A 21,072-nucleotide genomic window follows, 5' to 3' on the forward strand; every position below is an offset into this window, starting at 1 on the left:
TGGTCCCCAAAGGGAGAGGAGTACTCAATTGACTGGTGTGTGAGCTGATAGAAGGCCCCAATTTTCACACAAGTAAACTCTCTCTCTCACACACACACCAATTAAACACTTCACCAATTTCTAAGCATATTTTTAAAGTTGCCATCGACGTGGAATCCTCAACAGATTCTTTGTGTCCCTTCTATGAACTTTAGTTCTTTCCGTAGATCTTCAAGTAGATTCAGGTCAGGTGACTGCTGGGCCATTCGAGTGTCACGGGGTGAAACGGGACAAGTTATTTAGGGTTTTATTGTGCATGTTTTGCAATGTTTTATCTGTTTTAATATTTTAATATTGTATATTGGGTTTGTTTGTATGAGCTTTATTGCATGTTTTTATCTTATTTAAATTGAACACCTGTCCTGTAAAGACTCCGCCCCTACCTGATAGTAAACTGATCACACCTGCGAGAGATCCCAGAGAGGCCAATAAGAGGGCCTGGCAGACCATAGAGCAAGGGGGGAGAAAAAGCTTGAGAGAAGGCTTGAGAGGAGGAGAGACATGGCATGGTAACCGGTGTGGGCGACGGCCGCGCAGAGCGGCACAGAGGCCCGGCTATAGGCAGCTGGCCAAGGCGTGCGGCAAAGGAGGACGGACAGCACCAGCGCAGAGGGCACCAGCGCAGAGGGCACCAGCGCAGAGGGCACCAGTACCAGCGGGGAGAGCGGAGACAGCACCAGCGGAAGGCACGGGACGGCTGTGTGGCTTTGCAGTTTTAAAGAAGCGGCGGGCGGAGTTAAGAGCTCTGCCCACCCGGGGTAAGTCTTCGACTTATCCCCTTTTATTGAATAAAAACTGCCGGAAGAATAGTGACTGCCGCTCCTCCCTTTCTCTAGCATATCAAGACGCGAATGCGGAAAGGAAGGAGAGGACTCCGCTGGGTTTCCCTTTTACTTCGCTGGATTTCTTAACTCCCTGGGACTTTTATGCTGTGGTGGATCCCACTGGACTTTTAATGTTGTGTTTTATTGATTTTTATTGTGTTATCCCTTGGCCAAGGTTGTTTTAAATTATCTTACACTTTTAACTATTTAAATATAATAAATTATATTTTAATTCTACAGTTTTTTTTTTAATCGTGTGCTTTCCCTTGGCGGCTCCACTGCTCTGTCCGTTTGGAGGAAGGTTTCCTTCCTTTAAAAAAACGATACTGTGGAAATAAAACCAGCCTTTCCGGCTCCGTTACACGAGCAGTTTTATTTTCCTTCTCTGAAACCAAGTGTGAGTTTCTTTGGTTGTGTGTTTGTGGTTACTGTCTTGCTGAAACATTTCATCATTATCATCCTTGTAGATGGCAGCAGATTTTTATCAAGAATGTCTCGGTGCATTTTTCCATTCATTCTTCCTTCAATAATATGAAGCGTGCCAGTAACGTATGCTGGAAAAAGCCACACACCATGACGTGAACTGTTAAGGTGTTTTTGGAGACATATGCAGCGCCTTTTGACCTCCAAACATGGTGTGTATTACAGCATCCAAAGAGTTCAGTTTTAGTCTCATCTGACCAGACTATATCCTTCCAGTATTTCACAGGGTTGTCTAAATGTTTTTCAGCAAACCTTACACATGCTTAAGCAATGGAGTCGTATGTGGTGAGTGTGCATACAGGCCATGGTGGTTGACAGCACTACTTATAGTTTTCTTTGAAACAGTTGTACCTGCTTATTCCAGGTGTTTCTGTAGCACTTCATGAGTGGTCCTTGGCTCTCGGCAACTCTTTTGATTATTACCTGCTGCGTGTGTGTGTGTTTGCTGTTTGTGTGTGTTTGAGTCAAAGGGGGCATAACACTGTTCATTTGTTGTTTGTTATTTATTATTGCAACATCCTAGGATATGTGCTGTTTTTCAGTCTGCTCATTTTAGCTTTAATTGTCCTGTACCATCTACCTGAGGGTAACGGCTCAACCAGGTGATGATCTTCTGTGTCGTGTTGATGACCTTCTGGAGTGCTGGACAGCTGGCAGCCCACACTGGTATGCAATATGTCAGTACAGATTCAACACAGTGTGTATAGAAGGACACCTGCAGCTCCTTGGGTAGGGCTGTGGTGATGCCATCTGGAAAGAATCGGATTTGCAGCTGCTTCATTTTTCAACATGAAAATGGTTCCAAACACAGCCAAAAGACACACAGTAGGGTTGTCTAAATCGTGGATTGGCTGCAGGTTCAGAGACTGTACTTTAATGTTATTGAAGCAATGTGGGATCATCTCGACACAGATCAGAAAGGGAGCCAATATCCAGAGAAGAGCTTTGCATTTCGCTCAAGCAACCTGGAAAACTATTCCTGAAGGCTACTTAAATAAATGACAAGGAGGCTGTTAAAGACTCTGTTTTTGACTTATATGCTGTATTTCCATGTATGTTTGCCTATTTTTCAATAAATCGTTCATTTTTTTCCTAGCAAAATATAAAGAAATGACTGGTCTTATTTTGACCCGCCCACCGGAGTTGACGTTAGCATACGTAACGGATTTCCTCACAGCTAATTGGATGAGCCGGGACCGTCGCTCCTTAACGTGGCGGGAGCCAGAAATGAATGCATGAAGCAAACGTGTCTGGTCCTGCTGTGCGGACAGAAACACAATCGGTTGCTTTATATTATTTCTGATTATGAGCAGGTTACGTTCAGCGATGCAGAAAGGCAAGCGAGCCGCAGTGGAGGTGGTAGAAAGCGCATTACCGAAGCGGAAGAAGTCAAAGACAGCAGTGAAACAAGGTAACCATGCTGCTGTTACTTAATATCTGCGCGTCGTAGAGAGATCTACATTTCAGCTTTCATTGCATACTTGAACGTAAACACATCGCTTTCCCTGATGCTAAAAATGATGCTAAACTGTTTAAGCAGTGCCAGAATGTTTTAGCAGCTTCAGAATTTACAGCAGTACAGATGCGTGCACAGCCAAACCGGGTCCTGCAGGCTCGTGTTGGGTAAAGTTTGATACTGCTGCAAGAAATGGCATGAATGTCTGATGGGACTTGTTTCAATCTAATAATCATATTTATTATAGTATACAATAGAAACGTTTAATAACGGCATAATAGGCAGATATGATTTCAGTGAGATTCTTTAGTCTGAGTGAGAATTGTGTTTTTGGTCTTCCAGAGGAAACCACAGATGCTTCCTCACCATCTCCGCACCACACTTTCCCTGATCCTGCTGATGTCGTCCGCTTTCGCTCTCAACTCCTTAACTGGTACAACAAGGAGAAGAGAGAGCTGCCATGGAGGACTCTGGTGAAAAGAAACTATATTATACTACTTCGTTGTCATCATTAATATACATTAATGTAACATGTGATATAGAAATAAGTTTGGTTCAAAGTTAACGTTTCAGCCATGTCAGTGTTCTGGTGGTTTCTGTCGTATTTTTAGTTTTTTTTCTCAGAGGAAATTTGTAGCTTCGCCTTTCTTTACTTTCTACAGGCTATAACAGAGTCAGACATCAACATCAGGACATATGGAGGTGAGAAGAGTTGGGTGCATTCTTGACAAATGTACACATCTTTAACTGCTGCTTAAAGTGATGTGCTTTTTTCAGTATGGGTTTCAGAAATAATGCTGCAGCAGACTCAGGTTGCCACAGTAAAAGACTATTACAACAAGTGGATGAAGGTGTGCATCGTGTAGCTTTCTTGTGCACTGGACTTCTTGTGACACTGATTTCACTGTGTGCAACTTAAAGCTTCTATTTATTATGCTGCAGAGGTGGCCCACAGTCCAGGAGCTTGCAGCTGCCACTCTAGAGGTGATGCCTTAAAGCAGCAAATGCACATACAATGATTTTAAAATGCTGATGTTTTTAATTTGGATGTACTGATTGTGTTGATTGGTAGGAGGTGAATCAGATGTGGGCAGGGCTGGGCTACTACTCCCGTGGAAGAAGGCTGCATGAAGGAGCGCAGAAGGTCTGATTGTGTTCTTCCCTTTATCTAACACTTCTAAACAGTCTGTCTGCAGAGAAGTCTCACACCTTCTGTGTTTGGGTGTTCATTATATGTTCCTTTAGGTGGTGTCAGAGCTAAAGGGACAGATGCCTCAGACGGTTGAGAGCCTGCTCAAACAGCTGCCTGGAGTGGGACGCTACACTGCTGCAGCTATAGGCTCTATTGCACAGGGGCTGGTGGGTCATTAGACATGGATATCTGCAGCAGAGCAAAGTCTTAGGTACTCTCTTATTAATCACTCATAGTGATGTGATCTCTCTTGTGTAGGTTACCGGAGCTGTGGACGGTAATGTCATTCGGGTGCTGTGTCGCCTGAGGGCGATTGGAGCTGACAGCACAAGTCCAGCAGTGACAGAGGCACTTTGGTGAGATTCACCTCCAAACCAAAATAATATATAAACGGAAAGCTTTTGAATGTTTTTATTTCTCTTGTGTTTAAGGGATCTGGTCAATTTGCTGGTGGATCCTGAGAGACCTGGAGACTTTAACCAGGCCATGATGGAGCTGGGAGCACGAGTCTGCACCCCTAAAGGGCCCCTGTGCAGTCAGTGCCCCGTGCAGTCTCACTGCCACTCTTATCACAAGGTTGGGATGATTTCAAATTGCAACTGGTACCGATAATGCTAACACAGATTAGAAAAGATTCTCTCCAGTTAATGGCATGAGGCATGTTGTGTGTCTGCACAGGTTCTTGTCAAACAAGAGCAAAACTCTAAGAAGCTTTTGGGGAAGCTGGGTACAAAGACTTCAGAGCTGCCTGACATAGAAGACTGCAGTAAGTCTCCTCCCCTTCAGACCTCTCAGATGTCTGTATAGTCCTGAAATTAAAGTATCTTTCTATATGTGAAGCGAACAGTGTAACATGTCCCCTGTGTCCCTCGGAGCCCTGGGATGATGAGCTGGGTGTTCAGAACTTCCCCAGAAAGCCGTCGAAGAAGCCCCCCCGGGTGGAGCGAACTCTTACCTGTGTGGTGAAGAGGCCTGGAGATGACGGGGAAGAAAGGTTCCTGCTCACACAGAGGCCAAGCAAAGGTTAGCACTGATTGCAACATCAGCTTGTGCTGGTCAAGCGTTGGATTCAGAATGTGCACAATTGTATCCTGATAACGAGACTGAATCAGACTGCTTGAATCACTGAGAAAACTGTTAGTGTTAGGAGTGATGCATTGGTCTGGATGCAGGCTATAATTTTGGTGGATGTCTCAGTCATTGTGCAGCTTGATTCAGACACACATAAAAAAAACGGTAAAAGTAAGTAAATCTGTCTGGGTGGGCTGCAGGTTTGTTGGCAGGCTTGTGGGAGTTTCCAAGTCTTCTGCTTGAGGTTGAAAACTCTGAGAAGAAACAGAAGGGGGCGCTCTGCGAGGAAATCAGCAGAATACTGGGAACGCATTTAACTGAAAACCTGTTCCAGTATGTGGGAGAGGTAAGCTGGATATTTAGACCCTCTGTCATCTGCCTTTAATAGGAAATAAGCTGTTTGTGTAACTCTGCTGCACTGGTTGGCTGTTTGCAGGTGGTCCACATCTTCTCCCACATCCACCAGACTTATGTGGTTTACAGTGTGTGTTTAAAGGAGAGGGACACACACACAGAGACTGAAAACACACAGTGGCTCACTAGATCTACTCTACAGGGAGCTGCTGTGTCCACAGGACTGAAAAAGGTTTGTGGTTGTTTTTTTATGCACTTGTCTGAGTGAATTCTGTCTGTGTAGCAATAAGAGTGCACTTGATTGTCACTTAGAGAAAGCATGCTATAACAACCTGCCTTTACCTTTCCAAATATATATTGGATATAGTGAAAACGGGGCTGCAGTGGCTCGTGCTGTCAAAGTTCATTTTCACTATGCAAACAGATTCAGATCATCACCTGCTGATCCTTAACATTGACCACAAACCTTTTCATAAAAGGCAAAAACAAAGTAGCTAAACAGAACCTAAGTCGCAGTGTGTAGCTTCCCTTAATACTGGCAACCCACACACTGAGGTACTGCTTGGTGGTACAAGAACAAAAGCTGCGGTTCGGTCACAACTTTCCGTGACTTCATTGATTACAAAACCCCAAACAAAAAAGCAAGAACGCCCCCCCCCCCCAAAAAAAACAAACAAACAAAAAAAAAATACAAGAAAAGAAGAGCCAAGCAGATAAATCTGAGTAGAACAGAGGGTGGGAGAAGAAGATTGTGTTGGTGTGTTTTCAATTTGCTGTGTGCTGGTACATGATGACACGAGCCACAGTTCAGGGGTTCCTCCTCTCTGCTCTGACAGTCTGACACTCGGGGATTAATTCACAAAGCACATCCTGTGATTATCCACAAAAATGCACTCTTCATTAAAAAGCTTTTATTGGCTCATCTCTGTGAAAAGCCTCAACATGAAAGTCAGTTTGACACATGCGGCGTTCTTACTGCAGTTTTGAGCTCCATGGTTCAGTGCAGATGTTCAAAGGGGAAGTCAGACAAGTTTAAATCAGGTTTTTTTACTGGTGGAGTCAGATAAAGAACGTTTCCTGCTTTGTTCTGCTACTACACACAAATGTTTTGGGTCAAAGGCTGATCGAATAAAACTGAATGTAAAGCCATAAACAAATAGTCCCCCAGTAATGTCACAGAAAATACACATACATGTGTAAAATGTCGTCAAGATTGTCTCACGTTTCTGTAACGTATTTAAAAAAGCATCTAATTGTGCTTGTGTGGTCTGTGTGAAACATCAACATTAAATCTCCTGCAGATTGTGAAGCTTTATGATTCTGTGGACAGTCTGAAGGAAAAAAACACAAAGGTGAGCCTCGACATTTGTAAAACTGCTCAGATAATTTATTATGTAATCCTACCGTAACTGTTTGTCTCTGCTCGTCTTAGGATGGAAAAAGGCAAAAGGACTCGGGAATAATGGATAACAAGAAGCCGCAGAGCTCTAAAAAGAACAAACTCAGTGCAGCGAGCAGCGGCAGACAGCTCTCCCTCAGTTCCTTCTTCAAGACTGTGAAAGAGGAATGTTGTTAGTGTCCCTGAAAAGTGCCTTTCCACATGCATGTACCTAAATATCGCCATCACTGCGGTTTCCACTTTAAGCTATTAATATAGCAATCCATTTTTGATTAAAATTGTATTGTGTGATTTTTTTTTTGATTTTTATTTTATGTTATTATTTTTTAACGACTGATTTCTGTCTCATTGTAAACCAACTGCAGGATTTTAAGTAATTTCATGTGAGCCGACGACGTGTTTTACACTTAGTATGTTTCATAATTGTCATGTTTGTTGCCACAATAAAGTTGTAACATGGGAAAGAAGTGTAAATAAAAGATAAGCTCTAGTCTTCACTTGAGCTGGTGACGTGTGAGTTGAATGTCCAACATCTGTAAGGCCAAATCAAGATAAAGATTGAAGTATCTTTTTACAATAATGACCATTTTACATTCTGAAGGATTCATTTGTATTGAAATGACCTCGTCTGACTGTCTGCATAAGTAAGGAGGTAAAAAAGTCTTTATCAGCCAAACCTTGTAGGGAAACAGCGCCCCTTAGTGGGCCGAATGAAACAGGAAGTGATCGAAATCACGGTTTCTACACATGGAAAAACTGGAGCGAAAGACGCTTTGTGTCACCGTGCAGTGTTTGGTTTGTTTGCCTGAGCTGCAGCCGATCCTGCGTTAGCGCGGCTGTTTCTGGCACGGCTGGTTGCTCCAGTCTGTCTTCATTTTATCGCAGGGCTGCAGCTGCACTTGGCTCACATTTACTGAACTTTAAGCCCAGTCCAAAGGTCCCCCCACGCTGTCACTGAAGTTTACTGCGTCTGAGCATCAGCGGGCAAATTGCTGTCTTGAACTGCAGGACGTTTGAGGGGTTTTATTCTTCTTCTTTTTGTTTAAAGTCCTTGAAAGCTCTCAGATGGATTCCGCACGGCAAACTGTCCTGTCTGTACACCAGAGGATAGTCGACAATGGAGGTATGATGTTGATTATTTTCCCACATGTGTGTTACGCTTTTATTGCTTTTTCTTTTTGCATCCCTGTGTCTCGTGTGGTTGTTGGGCAGATTTTCAGTGTAAAAGGAAACCTTGTCTTAGTCTGTTGAATGAGTGGGAAGATGCAGATGTGCTCCAGAGCTCGGCTTCACAGTGACTGCTCTGTGGTTTTTGCCACATGACTGTCTGAATGAGCGTGACACTTTTTATCTTGTTATTGTCTTGTTACAATTATCTTTGTAATAGGCATAGAGGAGCAGCAGGCATCCAAGCTCACTCACCAAGAATGTTTATGGAGAAAACTAGTTGCTTAGCTGCTTGTTCATAAATGCTTGAAAACAGCACATGTACATGTACACTCACTGGTGCTCCTGTTCAACCTTATTTGTTAGAGAAATATTTAATCAGCCAATCACATGGCACATGACATTGTTATATTTGCCACACAACTGTATTTACATTTGATAGAGAATGGACCAAAAAAAAGAAGAAAGTATCCAGTGAGCAGCAGGTCTCTGGCTGAAAAATGCCTTGTTGGTGTCAAAGGTCAGAGGATAGGAAGGCAACTGTAACTCAAAAACAAAAAATAAAAATCCCTTGGAGCAGATGGGCGCCACGCCTGTCAGCTAAGAACGGGAAACTGAAGTTACAGTTTGCACGCTGAACAACAGAAGACTGGAAAAATGCTGCCTGTACTGATGAATCTGAAACATGCATGAATACCATGGATCCATCCGTCCTTGTATCAACAGTTCATACTGTTGAAGGTGGTGTAATGGTGTGTGGGGGTCAGTGTTGGTCAAGTTACTTGAAAAAAGTAATTAGTAACTAATTACTGATTACTCCCCCCAAAAAGTAATCCTGTTACTTTACTGATTACTTATTTTCAAAAGTAATTAATTACTTAGGTTGTAAATCGTGTTTTTAAAAAGTAACTGAGTAGGTGATAAAGTGATAGATCTTTCAGCCCAATTCTACTTTTTCTGCATAATCCATCATACAAAATGTAATCAAATGGAAAAGTCTCTTTTTAAAACTTGTTTTATTAGTTTTGATCTTTTAACTTTATGCATCAAGCAAAGATTTAATTATCTGCAACATTCTCTGACTGGAAGAAATTAGTTTAACATTTAAACCTATTTTCTGCACATTCCAGCTCATAAAATAAAATATTTTTTGTGTTTACACTCAGTCTTTCAAATAGATGCAAGTAAAACACAGCAGAAAATAAATAAAGTCAAAGACTCAGCGGTCCTGTTGCTCTATTTTCACCTGTAAAGCAGGAGTGGGGCAGGCGGAGGTTTACCCTGGTGCAGGTGTGCCGCGGTCAGTGGAAGAATCCGCGAGTTTCTCTGTGAGTTTCCCATTACGTCATAGCTACTCGGTGCTTGTTTGGAAGTTTAGGGGTTTTTTTTGCTGTAAAAAGAAGTTTTCTTCCCACGCACAGCGGACACTAATGTTTTTGTCACTTTTTATGGAATCAAACTCAAAGTAAGGTCAGTACTTCCACGCTTTAAACGCTGCACGCTCATACTCTCTCTGCACTGGATATATGATCCACTGTTGATCTGCACACAGCTGTTGTCACAAACGTCGCACTCGCTTACGTCACTGTCATGAGACGTTCTTGCAAAGAAATCACGGTTTTAGTAACGCAGTAACGCAGCGTTCCTATGGGAAAGTAAGGGTAATCTAATTACCGTTTTTGCGATAGTAATCCCTTACTTTACCCGTTACTTTAAAAAGTAATCAGATTACATGCCCATCTCTGGTGGGGGTATTTTCATGGTCCCTTAGTACCAAGTGATCATTGTTTAAACAGGCAAGGTGGCCCAGCACTGTACCTAATCAAGTGGCCGGGGAGTGCATATTAATTAAGTTGCAGCAAGGTTCACTTTTTTGCATTTCCTGAGCAGCCTTGAGACAAAAACCACATCTCAGGAATCATTGGTGAGAAATTCGTGAGATCACAGCAGCTCCAATCATTATTTTACTTTGGATCTTTCCTTTAACACATTTGTTCATTTTTAAATTAAACCTAACCTGCAATTCCTGCTGTCCAGACAAGAGAACGGACCCCTGGCTGTTGGTCTACTCCCCAGTCCCGGTGACGCTCATCTTCCTGCTTTATCTGTTTGTAATCTGGGCCGGCCCTCGTCTGATGAAGCACAGGGAACCCTTTGAGCTCAAAGTGGTCCTCATTGTTTACAACTTCGCCATGGTTGGCCTGTCTGTGTATATGTGCCATGAGGTGTGTTTAAGCTGCTTCTTTGTTCTGTTATAACAGGGAAACTAATTAACCAACCAGCTTATGAGCAAAGCAATGATGTGTTTGAACAGTGGCACAATGTCTCTGTACTTGCATCTGTGCACCAACCTAATGAATTCAAATATAGAGTTCAGCTGTGATTGAAGAGAAGATTTATAGATTCAGTTCAAAGGGTACTGAGACCCGTGTCCAATCTGTGCTTTGCAGGTTGGGTTCAGGTCAGGAAGAGATTATAGCGCTATAGGCATCAGACTACTACATGCTCTTTTTATCAGCAGTAACATCATCAATAAACACCAGTGAACCAGTTTAACTCGCGGTCGTACATGTTTTTGTCACAACATCCCCTCCAACATGTTTGGCTGATAATGTGGTGTGTTTTGGATCTTGAATCCTTCTTTTCTTCCTCTCTTTCTGCTAAACGTTCGTCTTAGTTTTGTCTGTCCAACGAATCTTGTTCCAGAACTAGTCCGTCTAGATGTTTGTAGCAAAGCCTCATCTGTCTTTACTATTGTTGGGTTCAATTTAATTCAATTCAATTCAATTCAATTTTATTTATATAGCGCCAAATCACAACAAAAGTCGCCTCAAGGCGCTTCATAGATACAGAGAAAAACCCAACAATCATATGACCCCCTATGAGCAGCACTTTGGCGACAGTGGGAAGGAAAAACTCCCTTTTAACAGGAAGAAACCTCCAGCAGAACCAGGCTCAGGGAGGGGCGGGGCCATCTGCTGTGACCGGTTGGGGTGAGAGAAGGAAGACAGGATAAAGACATGCTGTGGAAGAGAGACAGAGGTTAATAACAGATATGATTCAATGCAGAGAGGTCTGTTAACACATAGTGAGTGAGAAAGGTGACTGGAAAGGAAAAACTCAATGCATCATGGGAATCCCAGGCAGCCTACGTCTATTGCAGCATAACTAAGGGAGGATTCAGGGTCACCTGGTCCAGCCCTAACTATATGCTTTAGCAAAAAGGAAAGTTTGAAGCCTAATCTTGAAAGTAGAGATAGTGTCTGTCTCCTGAATCCAAACTGGAAGCTGGTTCCACAGAAGAGGGGCCTGAAAACTGAAGGCTCTGCCTCCCATTCTACTTTTAAATACTCTAGGAACAACAAGTAGGCCTGCAGAGCGAGAGCGAAGTGCTCTAATAGGGTGATATGGTGCTACAAGGTCATTAAGATAAGATGGGGCCTGATTATTTAAGACCTTGTATGTGAGGAGCAGGATTTTGAATTCAATTCTGGATTTAACAGGAAGCCAAAACAGGAGAAATCTGCTCTCTTTCTAGTCCCTGTCAGGACTCTTGCTGCAGCATTTTGGATCAGCTGAAGGCTTTTCAGGGAGTTTTTAGGACATCCTGATAATAATGAATTGCAGTCGTCCAGCCTGGAAGTAATAAACGCATGGTTCACGAGAAAGACGCTGTAATTTTAAGATTAGACTCAAAACGTTACTTTTTGATGAAGCTTGTAGTTGGGGTTAGATCAGGTGACCCTGAACGATCCTCACTCACGCTGCTGTTGTCTCAGACGGCTGCAGTACTTCATGTGATGCACTGAGCGCTTCTTCACCACTCCCCTCTTTTCTCTGCCCACGTGTCTTTAAACGACTGCAGCGTGTCATTCAGTTTTTGTCCTCTCTTCCTTGGTCTGTGTTTGTACTGTCTCCACATGCGCTGCCCCACCCTGAGCCTGCTTTAGGCTTCTTCCTGTTAAAGGGAGGTTTTTTTTTAGGTTTTTTTGTTTTTTGTTCTGTGCTTACTCAGCGGGTGTCACTTGATTGTTGGGTTTTACCTTAAAAACAGTGATCACATCATATTAGAACAAACAATGACAAGAAGAGTGGACACAGAGGAGAATATAGATAACAATAACGGAAACACATCAATACAGTAATACAGTATTCGATATGAGCCAGTATCACAGAGAGCAGGAATGTAGTCGCTGCTGTCTGTTAATGATGTGCGGATATGTCTACAGTTCTGTATATTAACATTTACAGTTTTCACTACTTTTTAAACGTGTTTTTAAAGGATAATTTCGAGTCTAGTAGCACTCCCAAATTCATAAATTCCTCAACATGAATTAGTTCTTGTTATTCGGGTATTGTCATTTTCATATTGGTCATAAAAAATGAGGATGTGAGCCAAACGTCGTCGGCTATCGGACTACTTAAAAAACAGAGGAACATGTTTAAAAAAATCTATTTGTTCTTCTTGAAGTGCTACTGCAATATCCTCATTAACCTCTTTAACTACAGCTGGAAATCTTAGTGTCAATAACCTCAATTTTCTAATCCTTGAAAATCCATTGTGGTGGTGAACAGATGCAAACTTTCCAAATACTTTGATAAACCTGACTGCATGACCCAAAGCACACATGTTAAAATACTTCTGTACAGTATTTAATTTATTAATAACTGTGTTTTAGAAAGTCTCGTTTCATGAGATATGTGAAGATGAATAACTGCCTGATTATTTTCAGTTCCTTGTTACATCCTGGCTCCTTAACTACAGCTTGCTGTGTCAGCCTGTAGATTACAGCACCAGTCCGCTGGCAATGAGGGTAAGAAAGTTATGCATTGAGTATATTTTGTGGTTTGTTTGTTGTGTGTGTGTCTGTTGAGAAGTTTGATGCATATCATACATACCTGACAAACAGTTTATACAGAAGTTACACTTTTTCCCCAGATGGCCAGAGTGTGCTGGTGGTTTTTCTTCTCTAAGGTCATAGAGCTCAGTGACACGGTATGTATCTACACAGCCCAACCTAAGCTGATGCACTCTTTCCTGATCCTGTGTCACAGCAGCATCGCCTCCGTACCAACTTCTAAACCTTCCCTTTAAATGTTGCTTGTATCTCCTGATTGTTTTCCATCCACTCCACCCTGCTCTTCTCCACCTCTTCACCTTTTCTTCATCCTCCATCACCTTTTCTGCTCTATCAGCCTGTCCATTGCCACTGGAAGCGGGAAAAGCTCAGAGTGTAACTGAACCTTCATCTTAAACCCATCTGTCACTCTCAGGATCAATGCTGAGACCCTCTTTGGAGGGTCCGCCACATTAGGTGCTGTTCAAAAACAACGAGATTAAAAAATGTTGTAAATGTTTGTTGGCCCGTAGACATTTTCAAAGAATAGAACAGCAGGTGGGGATGCAGTCGAGCAGACAATCGTTGCCGTTGCTGTAAGGCTAAAGCAGAGCGTGGGGTTCAAGTCCACACTGTCACCATTTTTTTAAAGACTAGCAAGTGGGAGCATAGAGAAATTTTTTGCATATGCGATGGATTGATCTTAACATAAGCTCCAGGAATATATCATTCCACGTTGCTACTGGTGCTGACTGTAAGTTTTTGTTTCTGGCAGAGAAAGGTGAGGATGTTCCAAAGCTTAAAACGATTAACATTGTGCTCTTCATCACATACGTCTCTGCTACTCTGTGTCCTCATGCAGTACAGCTCTTCTTTTGCGACAGTCTTGTATGCACCTAATACCCCAAAGGCACAGTCGTAGTCTTAGGAATTTCCTTCTCTTTTTTCCAGTAATCATACAATGTCTCACTTTCCAAGTAAACCTCGCAGCTCCTCTTACACGTGTCCATTCTATCTGGACCAACCGGCTTTGCGTTTTCTTTCAATACTCACTGCTGCCCTGACTCTATGATTTAACTTTCTCTCATTTGCTCTTATTTTCTTTATTCTTCATCCCTGAAAATTACTCCTTTTGATTTTACCCATCTGTCACCTCTCAGTATGTTTCAGTATTTATGCTTCCTGTTCAGTTCCTTTCCTTCTAGCCCTTAGTACAGGCACTTTTCTCCTTCCTTATGCTGTGGTGTCTGTGTCTGCTAAAGCTGCGAAGAAGAAAAAATACTTTTGTCTGGTGCTTTATTCAAGGAATAGATCACCATAGCAACTAGCACCTCATGTTTGATATGTCATATCTTTTCTTTCCTCACATATGATGTAGCTACAGATGGGGATCATTCACGTTAGGCGACTGCATAAACTTCAATTCAATTCAATTTTATTTATATAGCGCCAAATCACAACAAAAGTCGCCTCAAGGTGCTTCATAGATACAGAGAAAAACCCAACAATCATATGACCCCCTATGAGCAGCACTTTGGCGACAGTGGGAAGGAAAAACTCCCTTTTAACAGGAAGAAACCTCCAGCAGAACCAGGCTCAGGGAGGGGCGGGGCCATCTGCTGTGACCGGTTGGGGTGAGAGAAGGAAGACAGGATAAAGACATGCTGTGGAAGAGAGACAGAGGTTAATAACAGATATGATTCAGTGTAGAGAGGTCTGTTAATACATAGTGAGTGAGAAAGGTGACTGGTGACTGCATTGCATATACATTGCTAGCTGCTAGCTGTAGCTCTTTGCTCATTTCTCTGTGTACAGCTCCTGATCATCCTGCGGAAGAAGAACAATCAGCTGACGTTCCTTCATGTTTACCATCACAGTACGATGATCTTCAACTGGTGGTCGGGAGTAAAGTATGTGGCAGGTGGACAGTGTGAGTATTCTCATACTGAAATATTTTGTCCTCAGATTTGTGACCTCATTCCCCCAAACAACCATAAAGTCCACTAAGAGTAAAATTAGCTCCACTGCTTTAACTAGCTTCTCCCTTTAGGGGTCGCCACAGTGGCTCATCTACCTCCACCTCCCCGATCTCTGGCATCCTTCTCTGTCACACTAGTCCTCTTAGTGGTCTTCCTCGTTCCCGCTTGCCTAACAGCTCCATCTCCATAATCCTTTTTCAAATATATATTTAAACCAGCTTTTCTGTGTGGAAAACCTTTTTCTGTTGTTTCCTGCAGCGTTCTTCGTCGGCCTGATCAACACCTTTGTCCACGTTATAATGTACTCTTACTATGGCCTGGCTGCACTCGGCCCTCACATGCAGAAATACCTGTGGTGGAAACGGTACCTGACATCTCTGCAGCTGGTGAGCGTCTCCAGCTCTGTAGTGAGATATTCAAAAATGTGCGCACCAGCATGTTCGAATCATTAAACCGATCTGAACTGTGTCGCCTCTCCAGGTGCAGTTTGTCCTGATCGTTGTGCACACAGCGTACAACCTGTTCGCAGATTGCAACTACCCTGATGCCATGAATGCCGTGGTGGTTGGTTACTGCATCACCCTCATCATCCTCTTCAGTAACTTTTATTATCAGAGCTACCTCAGGAAGACGAAGAAGCAGAAATGAGATGCCGTGATGAGGCAACACACAGCTGAAACACAACGGTTTAAAAAAAAAAAAATACAGACACTAATAAATATATATATAAATATAAATATATATATATATATATATATAAATATATATATATATATATATATATATATATATATAAATATATAAATATATATAAATATATATATATATATATATATATATATATATATATATAAATATATATAAATATATATATATATATATAAATATATATATATATATATAAATATATATATATATATATAAATATAAATATATATATATATATATATAAATATATATATATATATATAAATATATAAATATATAAATATATATATATATATATAAATATATAAATATATATATAAATATATATATATATATATAAATATATATATATATATATATATATATATATATATATATAAATATATATATATATATAAATATATAAATATATATATATAAATATATATATATATAAATATATATATATATATATATAAATATATATATATATAAATATATATATATATAAATATATATATATATAAATATATATATATAAATATATATATATATAAATATATATATATATAAATATATATATATATAAATATATATATATAAATATAAATATATAAATATATATATATAAATATATATATATATAAATATATATAAATATATATATATATATATATATATGCATGCATTATACATGATGTACATTAAAGGTTTATTTTTGAAAAAATAAATCTGCAGTACTTCGCAGCGACCACTGGAGGGCGCAACAAGTCCACAGTGTGAAAGTTTTTCTCAGGGTGCTCAACACACAACTAGCTCTGGGGACTGACATTGCACAATATTTCGGGCTATAAATGCATTGGTGTGTTGCATTTGTTACGTAGTTGTCTTTATAAAAACAAACAATATAATAAACACAGAACAAATGTGAGCACCTGAAGAATCTGTCATTTATATTGTTTTTTAAAAAAGAGACACTGCGTGATGATTCAGTTATTTATTTCTTAAACTGAGGAATGACAAACATTCAAATGATTGCTGTAAACAAACTGTACATTTTATACATATAATAATAATCATAATAAAGTAGGATGGTTTCTCTGCCCAAACCCTCCTCCCGAGATAAATCCAAAAGCCAAAAAAAAACAAAAAACTACTTAACAAGAGAAATGCAAACTTTTTTTCCCCACTGATAAAACTTCACTGCAAAACGTTATATTCTCCTCTACACGTCAGTGTGGAGCAGACGTGTAGATTACCGAGAAAAAAAACAAAGAGGAGGAGAGGAGAGGTTTGTGGTGTTAAAATGAGATGTTGTATGTAGAAGCTCGAGCTGATTGTACTGTCTGTGTGCAGGTTTTAATGTCAATGTCATTTAATAACATTTAATTCAATTCATTTTTATTTATATAGCGCCAACAGCTGTTGCCTCGAGGCGCATTACAGACTAAAAGCTGCACCATCAACAACATCATTTATTTGCCGATCGTGCCCAGCAGTTTGCAGCCTGGTAACTTGGACCTTTATCCCAACAGGATTTTTGTTTTTCAGTCTGAATGCCAATTAGCATTAGCATGAATTAGAACGAATTTAAAGACTGCAGGAAGTTTCCATAATAGAAATAGAAATATCTGACTGTTTTCATGATGGGGTGCCCCATTATCAGACTATTCAAACACTGGTGTCCTTTTTTCAAACCTTTTTGTAGTCTCGTGCTTATTTTAGTGTTATTACTTGTACATTGGCCTTTGAAGTTATTCATGTTGTACAAAAGAAGTCAGTATTTGTTTGCTTGAACTGATCAAAGCAGATGCAGCTGAGTAGGCGCAATCATAAGAAGACAGTTTAATGTTTTAAGGAGTCATGAGGGAAAAAAAAGGTTGGGAAACACTACCATTGTTTTTGCCACTGAAGCCATTTCCATTCAGTGTCACAGTTGCATTTACATTATATTTAGCCTTATTTTTTCCACTTTATTGGTTTCTATCTTGCACTTAAGTCAGAATAACCCACTTACAATGTGATCTTTGTTCTGTTTTTGGAAAAATGAAACCAGAACTGAAGAAAAAAAAGATCTAAGCGTGTGAGGATGCATGAGGAAGGACCGCGGAGTAGTGTGGTGAAGCCTGTCTTGCTCCGGTGTTCCTTTATGTCTCTGTGTAGATGGAGGACATGTGGCTCAAGCTACGGTCAAAGCTGCCCACCTGGAAGAAAATGCTATCCTCTGGGCTGGATAAGAACTGGCAACCGCCGCCTCCCTGCAGCTCCTGGGTCAAGCTGAAGCCTGGAACAGATGCAGGGAAGAACAGTTTGTTTAATATGCTGATTAAATGGTGATACTTGCAGCTCAGCCTGTACACAGGCTAAGAGGACAATCATCCTCACCCGCAGAGCCGGTGTTGCTCGTCGACATGTGGAAGCCATTGGGCTGATGTGAAGTGTAGGTGTGAGAATCTCCCGGGACGTGGACGCCACCGACTGTCTGCTCCATCCTGTAGGAGTCTCCGAAATGGAAGCAGCTCTGGAAGCTGCCTTGGTATTCTAAGAAATGTTGGAGAATCATAGAGGGAGAGAGAAAAATAGAAGCTGGACTTCATCAGTTGCCATTACAGAGGGCCTGTTTCCACTGTCACTAAGCGCCCGGTCCATCCGGCTGAAACGTAATATGGTTAAGTTATGACAATGCTATATTTGTGTTTGTGCTAACACTGCCAGGCTACACGGTATGTAGCATTTGTCCCCATCGTCTGAGTTTGTGATCCAGATCAACCGCAGGAGTCATGATAATGGGAAAGCAGCCCTTCCTGGAGCGCATTTACGCAACTGGCTGACCACAGCGTGGTTTGAGAGACGTCCATGTGTAGATCTTTACAGTGAAAACAGTGTTTAAGGCATTAGGAAAAATGCTCGGGAGTGACAGCTGAACCTGCCATGTTAGGACGCTGAGAGACGGCCGAATACACGAGCCAGCATTTTGTTGGCTAATTCAGCACGAGGAAAAGGCTTCCGGCATGTGGTTTTCCCCACTCTGTCTCTACGACTCGAATCTCTCGGGGTCCTAAAAACGGTCCGACAGAGCTGCGGGGCTGTATCGGCGCGCTAAGAGACAACTTCCTCTCTCTTTTATGTGGCAGTGAGTGCTGCAGCTTTTGGAAGAGGAGCTGAGTTGGGTTCAGATTGTAATTATCTTCAGGTGATCTGTTCCTATCGTAGGAAATCATAGAGTTACTGAATCACCTGCCACAGGAACCATTTTAGGATATTAAATTGAAACATGCAGGAAGTGATTCAAATTCAAGCCAAAACAGATTTCCTGAAAGAAGTTAAGCTGCATTCTGCATTGAGTGTCGGGGTTAGCCTTACCGTCGCTGGCAGGCTGATGCTGGTGATAGTGAGGGTAAAGCTTGTGGTGAGGGTGGACATGCTGTTTCTCCAGTGGAGGAGGCGATGTCCCCGCTGTCTTCATCCCAGGAGACAGGAGGGAACCCGACACCCTGAAGCAGACACGGAGAAACTAGGAATAAAAAGCTCTCAATTTAAAGTCATTCCTTTCTTGACAGCCTCAGTAGTTTCTCAATAAAATGCTTCATGCACTGTGACGTCCCAATCAAAGCCGGAGCTGCATGCCGGCCTGCTAACCACATGATCCAACAAACCCAGCGGAGCAGTCAGTGATCCTGCACACACATAGAAGAAGAAACAGTCCAGGCATGTGGAAACTTGGGCTCCCCACACGTAATCTTCCTCCTACCGCATATTATGATCTTAAGTCAACAAACAGCAGAGTGTGCGTTGAAGCGAACACACACCAGTGCAGTAACCCTTGGCTTTGTGGCCGGGGAAGAAAAAAAATGCAACCCCTGTTTACCTTCATGACATTTAAGTGAAGAAATATTAAGTTAACGTGTTTGAGACTTTGTGGACTCCAGCCTGTGCAGATAATGATATTTTAGGTAAAGATGCCTCTGTGCTATTGGACCCATTTGTTATTCGATACAGCAGCAGCAAATCTCCAAGCTTCACACGGTGCCAGTCCTGGCTAAACGGAGTTGGTTTTTCTTCAATCTCTGCATTTAAGAGGTGCACTCTGTGCTGGAAAAGCCACAAATATGACATCAAATCTTGAAATCAAAGCAAAATTATGAAATGTTTTCGCTGTTCGGTGCCAGTTGAACTAATTGACTTTGCAAAATCTATAGTATGACATCAGAAAACTGCAATGTGCTTCATCACCACATCTTACTTTCTAACGTGAAGTTTCCTGCTGTCATGATGACTATGACCCATCCATCCATCTTCTGTTGACAGGATGACAGGTAGTGGGGGTAGCAGTTTAAGCAGGGACATCCAGAGCCCCCAGCTCTTCCATGGAGCCAACAAGGTGCTCCCAAGTGGGCCTCCACTGGTCTCGCCCTATCTCTAAGGGAGAGCCCATTTCTGCCATTTATATCAGTAATTTCATTATTTTGGTCAGAGCTCATGATCACAGGTGAGGGGAGGGAGGCAGCTTTGCATCCACCCTAAGCTCTCTCTACATCCAGTAAAACATATACAGTCCATATTACTACTGATGCCACACCGTCTGTCAATCTCCTGATCTCAAAGATGATTGAAGTATTTCAATGGAATTTGAGTTTCAAGCTTAGTTTGTCTAGAAAAGTAACTTATAACTAAATCACACTGCAGTCTGACTTCATTACTAATAGTTTGAATTTGTTTCCATTCCCTCAGATTTAGTCCTGATGTTGATGCTGCATAATGACAAGTAATGAAAGAAACGTGGTAAAAAGGAAGTTGCTGGTTTGGTGGTCCTAGTCTTAAAAGTCTAAAAATAACAAATATAACTTTGCTAAATATATGCTGGGAGATTACTGCAAGTTACCCTTAATGACCTTCAGCATCGTATGAGCTGGCGTGGACACTCTGCGTCCGCATGCTGACTTTCAGATGCCTCCAACACAATGGCGATTTAGTCTCCTCATAAAACACTAGGGCTGCCACGATTAGGCGACTAGTCACGATTACGTTGACGATTTTGATAGTCGACTAATAGTCGACGCGTCGTTTGAAGCTTTGTAAGATCCCAAAAGACGCAGGAATAAGTAGCAGGATTTAAGAGTGTAATAACGGACTGAAACAGAAGATGGCAGCACTGCATGTACAAGGATGCCAGCTGCCGTTAAACCCCGAAGAAGAAGCTGTGTCCCAGAATTCATAGCGCAGCCCAGCTCAGCTTCCAACAATGGCGGCAGCTAGTTAGTTTTAATATTACTCTTATTATTCTTTCTGGGTCACAAAATAAACATTTAACATATTTTCAGGCGAGAATGTAGCTGTGTAAACCTCAAATATCTGCTCAGTTTATCAGGACACCACATATTTTCAAAAGCGCTCCGACGTTTTCGGAGACGTCTGTTACCCACTAGCTCGATAGCTAGCCGGGGGCTAGGCTAACTAGAGCCGTGAGAACACCGGACTCCCAGCAAATCGTTTTCAAACCCACCGCCGTCTTTCGCTACTCAGGTTAAACATGATATATAAGTCACTTAGATAACTTAACAATGTTATTGTTTGGCTTTTTTT

General features: G+C 41.4%; 3 protein-coding genes across 5 annotated transcripts in view; 2 read left to right on the top strand and 1 right to left on the bottom strand.

The window, feature by feature from the left end:
- Positions 1 to 1,623: 1,623 nt before the first annotated feature.
- mutyh (mutY DNA glycosylase) lies at positions 1,624 to 7,315 on the top strand. Its single transcript, XM_026159121.2, has 15 exons — positions 1,624 to 2,757; positions 3,145 to 3,275; positions 3,465 to 3,504; positions 3,580 to 3,653; positions 3,745 to 3,786; positions 3,875 to 3,946; positions 4,048 to 4,161; positions 4,253 to 4,350; positions 4,426 to 4,570; positions 4,673 to 4,760; positions 4,835 to 5,017; positions 5,266 to 5,411; positions 5,502 to 5,651; positions 6,721 to 6,771; positions 6,852 to 7,315. The coding sequence occupies exons 1-15, from the start codon at positions 2,652 to 2,654 to the stop codon at positions 6,993 to 6,995; spliced, it is 1,584 nt and encodes a 527-aa protein (XP_026014906.1). The 5' UTR covers positions 1,624 to 2,651; the 3' UTR covers positions 6,996 to 7,315.
- A 220-nt stretch (positions 7,316 to 7,535) lies between these two features.
- elovl8b (ELOVL fatty acid elongase 8b) lies at positions 7,536 to 15,538 on the top strand. The gene is made up of 7 exons (XM_026160005.2): positions 7,536 to 7,941; positions 10,023 to 10,210; positions 12,719 to 12,799; positions 12,925 to 12,981; positions 14,639 to 14,753; positions 15,061 to 15,188; positions 15,283 to 15,538. Exons 1-7 carry the CDS (start codon positions 7,884 to 7,886, stop codon positions 15,448 to 15,450), a joined length of 795 nt encoding a protein of 264 aa, XP_026015790.1. The 5' UTR covers positions 7,536 to 7,883; the 3' UTR covers positions 15,451 to 15,538.
- A 933-nt stretch (positions 15,539 to 16,471) lies between these two features.
- glis1b (GLIS family zinc finger 1b) overlaps positions 16,472 to 21,072 on the bottom strand; it is an 82,878-nt gene continuing 78,277 nt past the window's right edge. For all 3 annotated transcript variants that reach the window (XM_026158907.2, XM_026158908.2, XM_026158906.2), the window contains exons 9-11: positions 18,853 to 18,983; positions 17,875 to 18,030; positions 16,472 to 17,773 (exon numbers count right to left, since the gene is read on the bottom strand). In XM_026158907.2, coding sequence (XP_026014692.1) covers positions 17,637 to 17,773; positions 17,875 to 18,030; positions 18,853 to 18,983 — 424 coding nt within the window. In that variant the 3' untranslated portion in view covers positions 16,472 to 17,636. The remainder of the gene's footprint in view (positions 17,774 to 17,874; positions 18,031 to 18,852; positions 18,984 to 21,072) is intronic.

The sequence above is a fragment of the Astatotilapia calliptera genome, chromosome 23, assembly GCF_964374335.1.
Source record: "Astatotilapia calliptera chromosome 23, fAstCal68.1, whole genome shotgun sequence".
Lineage (NCBI taxonomy): Eukaryota > Metazoa > Chordata > Actinopteri > Cichliformes > Cichlidae > Astatotilapia > Astatotilapia calliptera.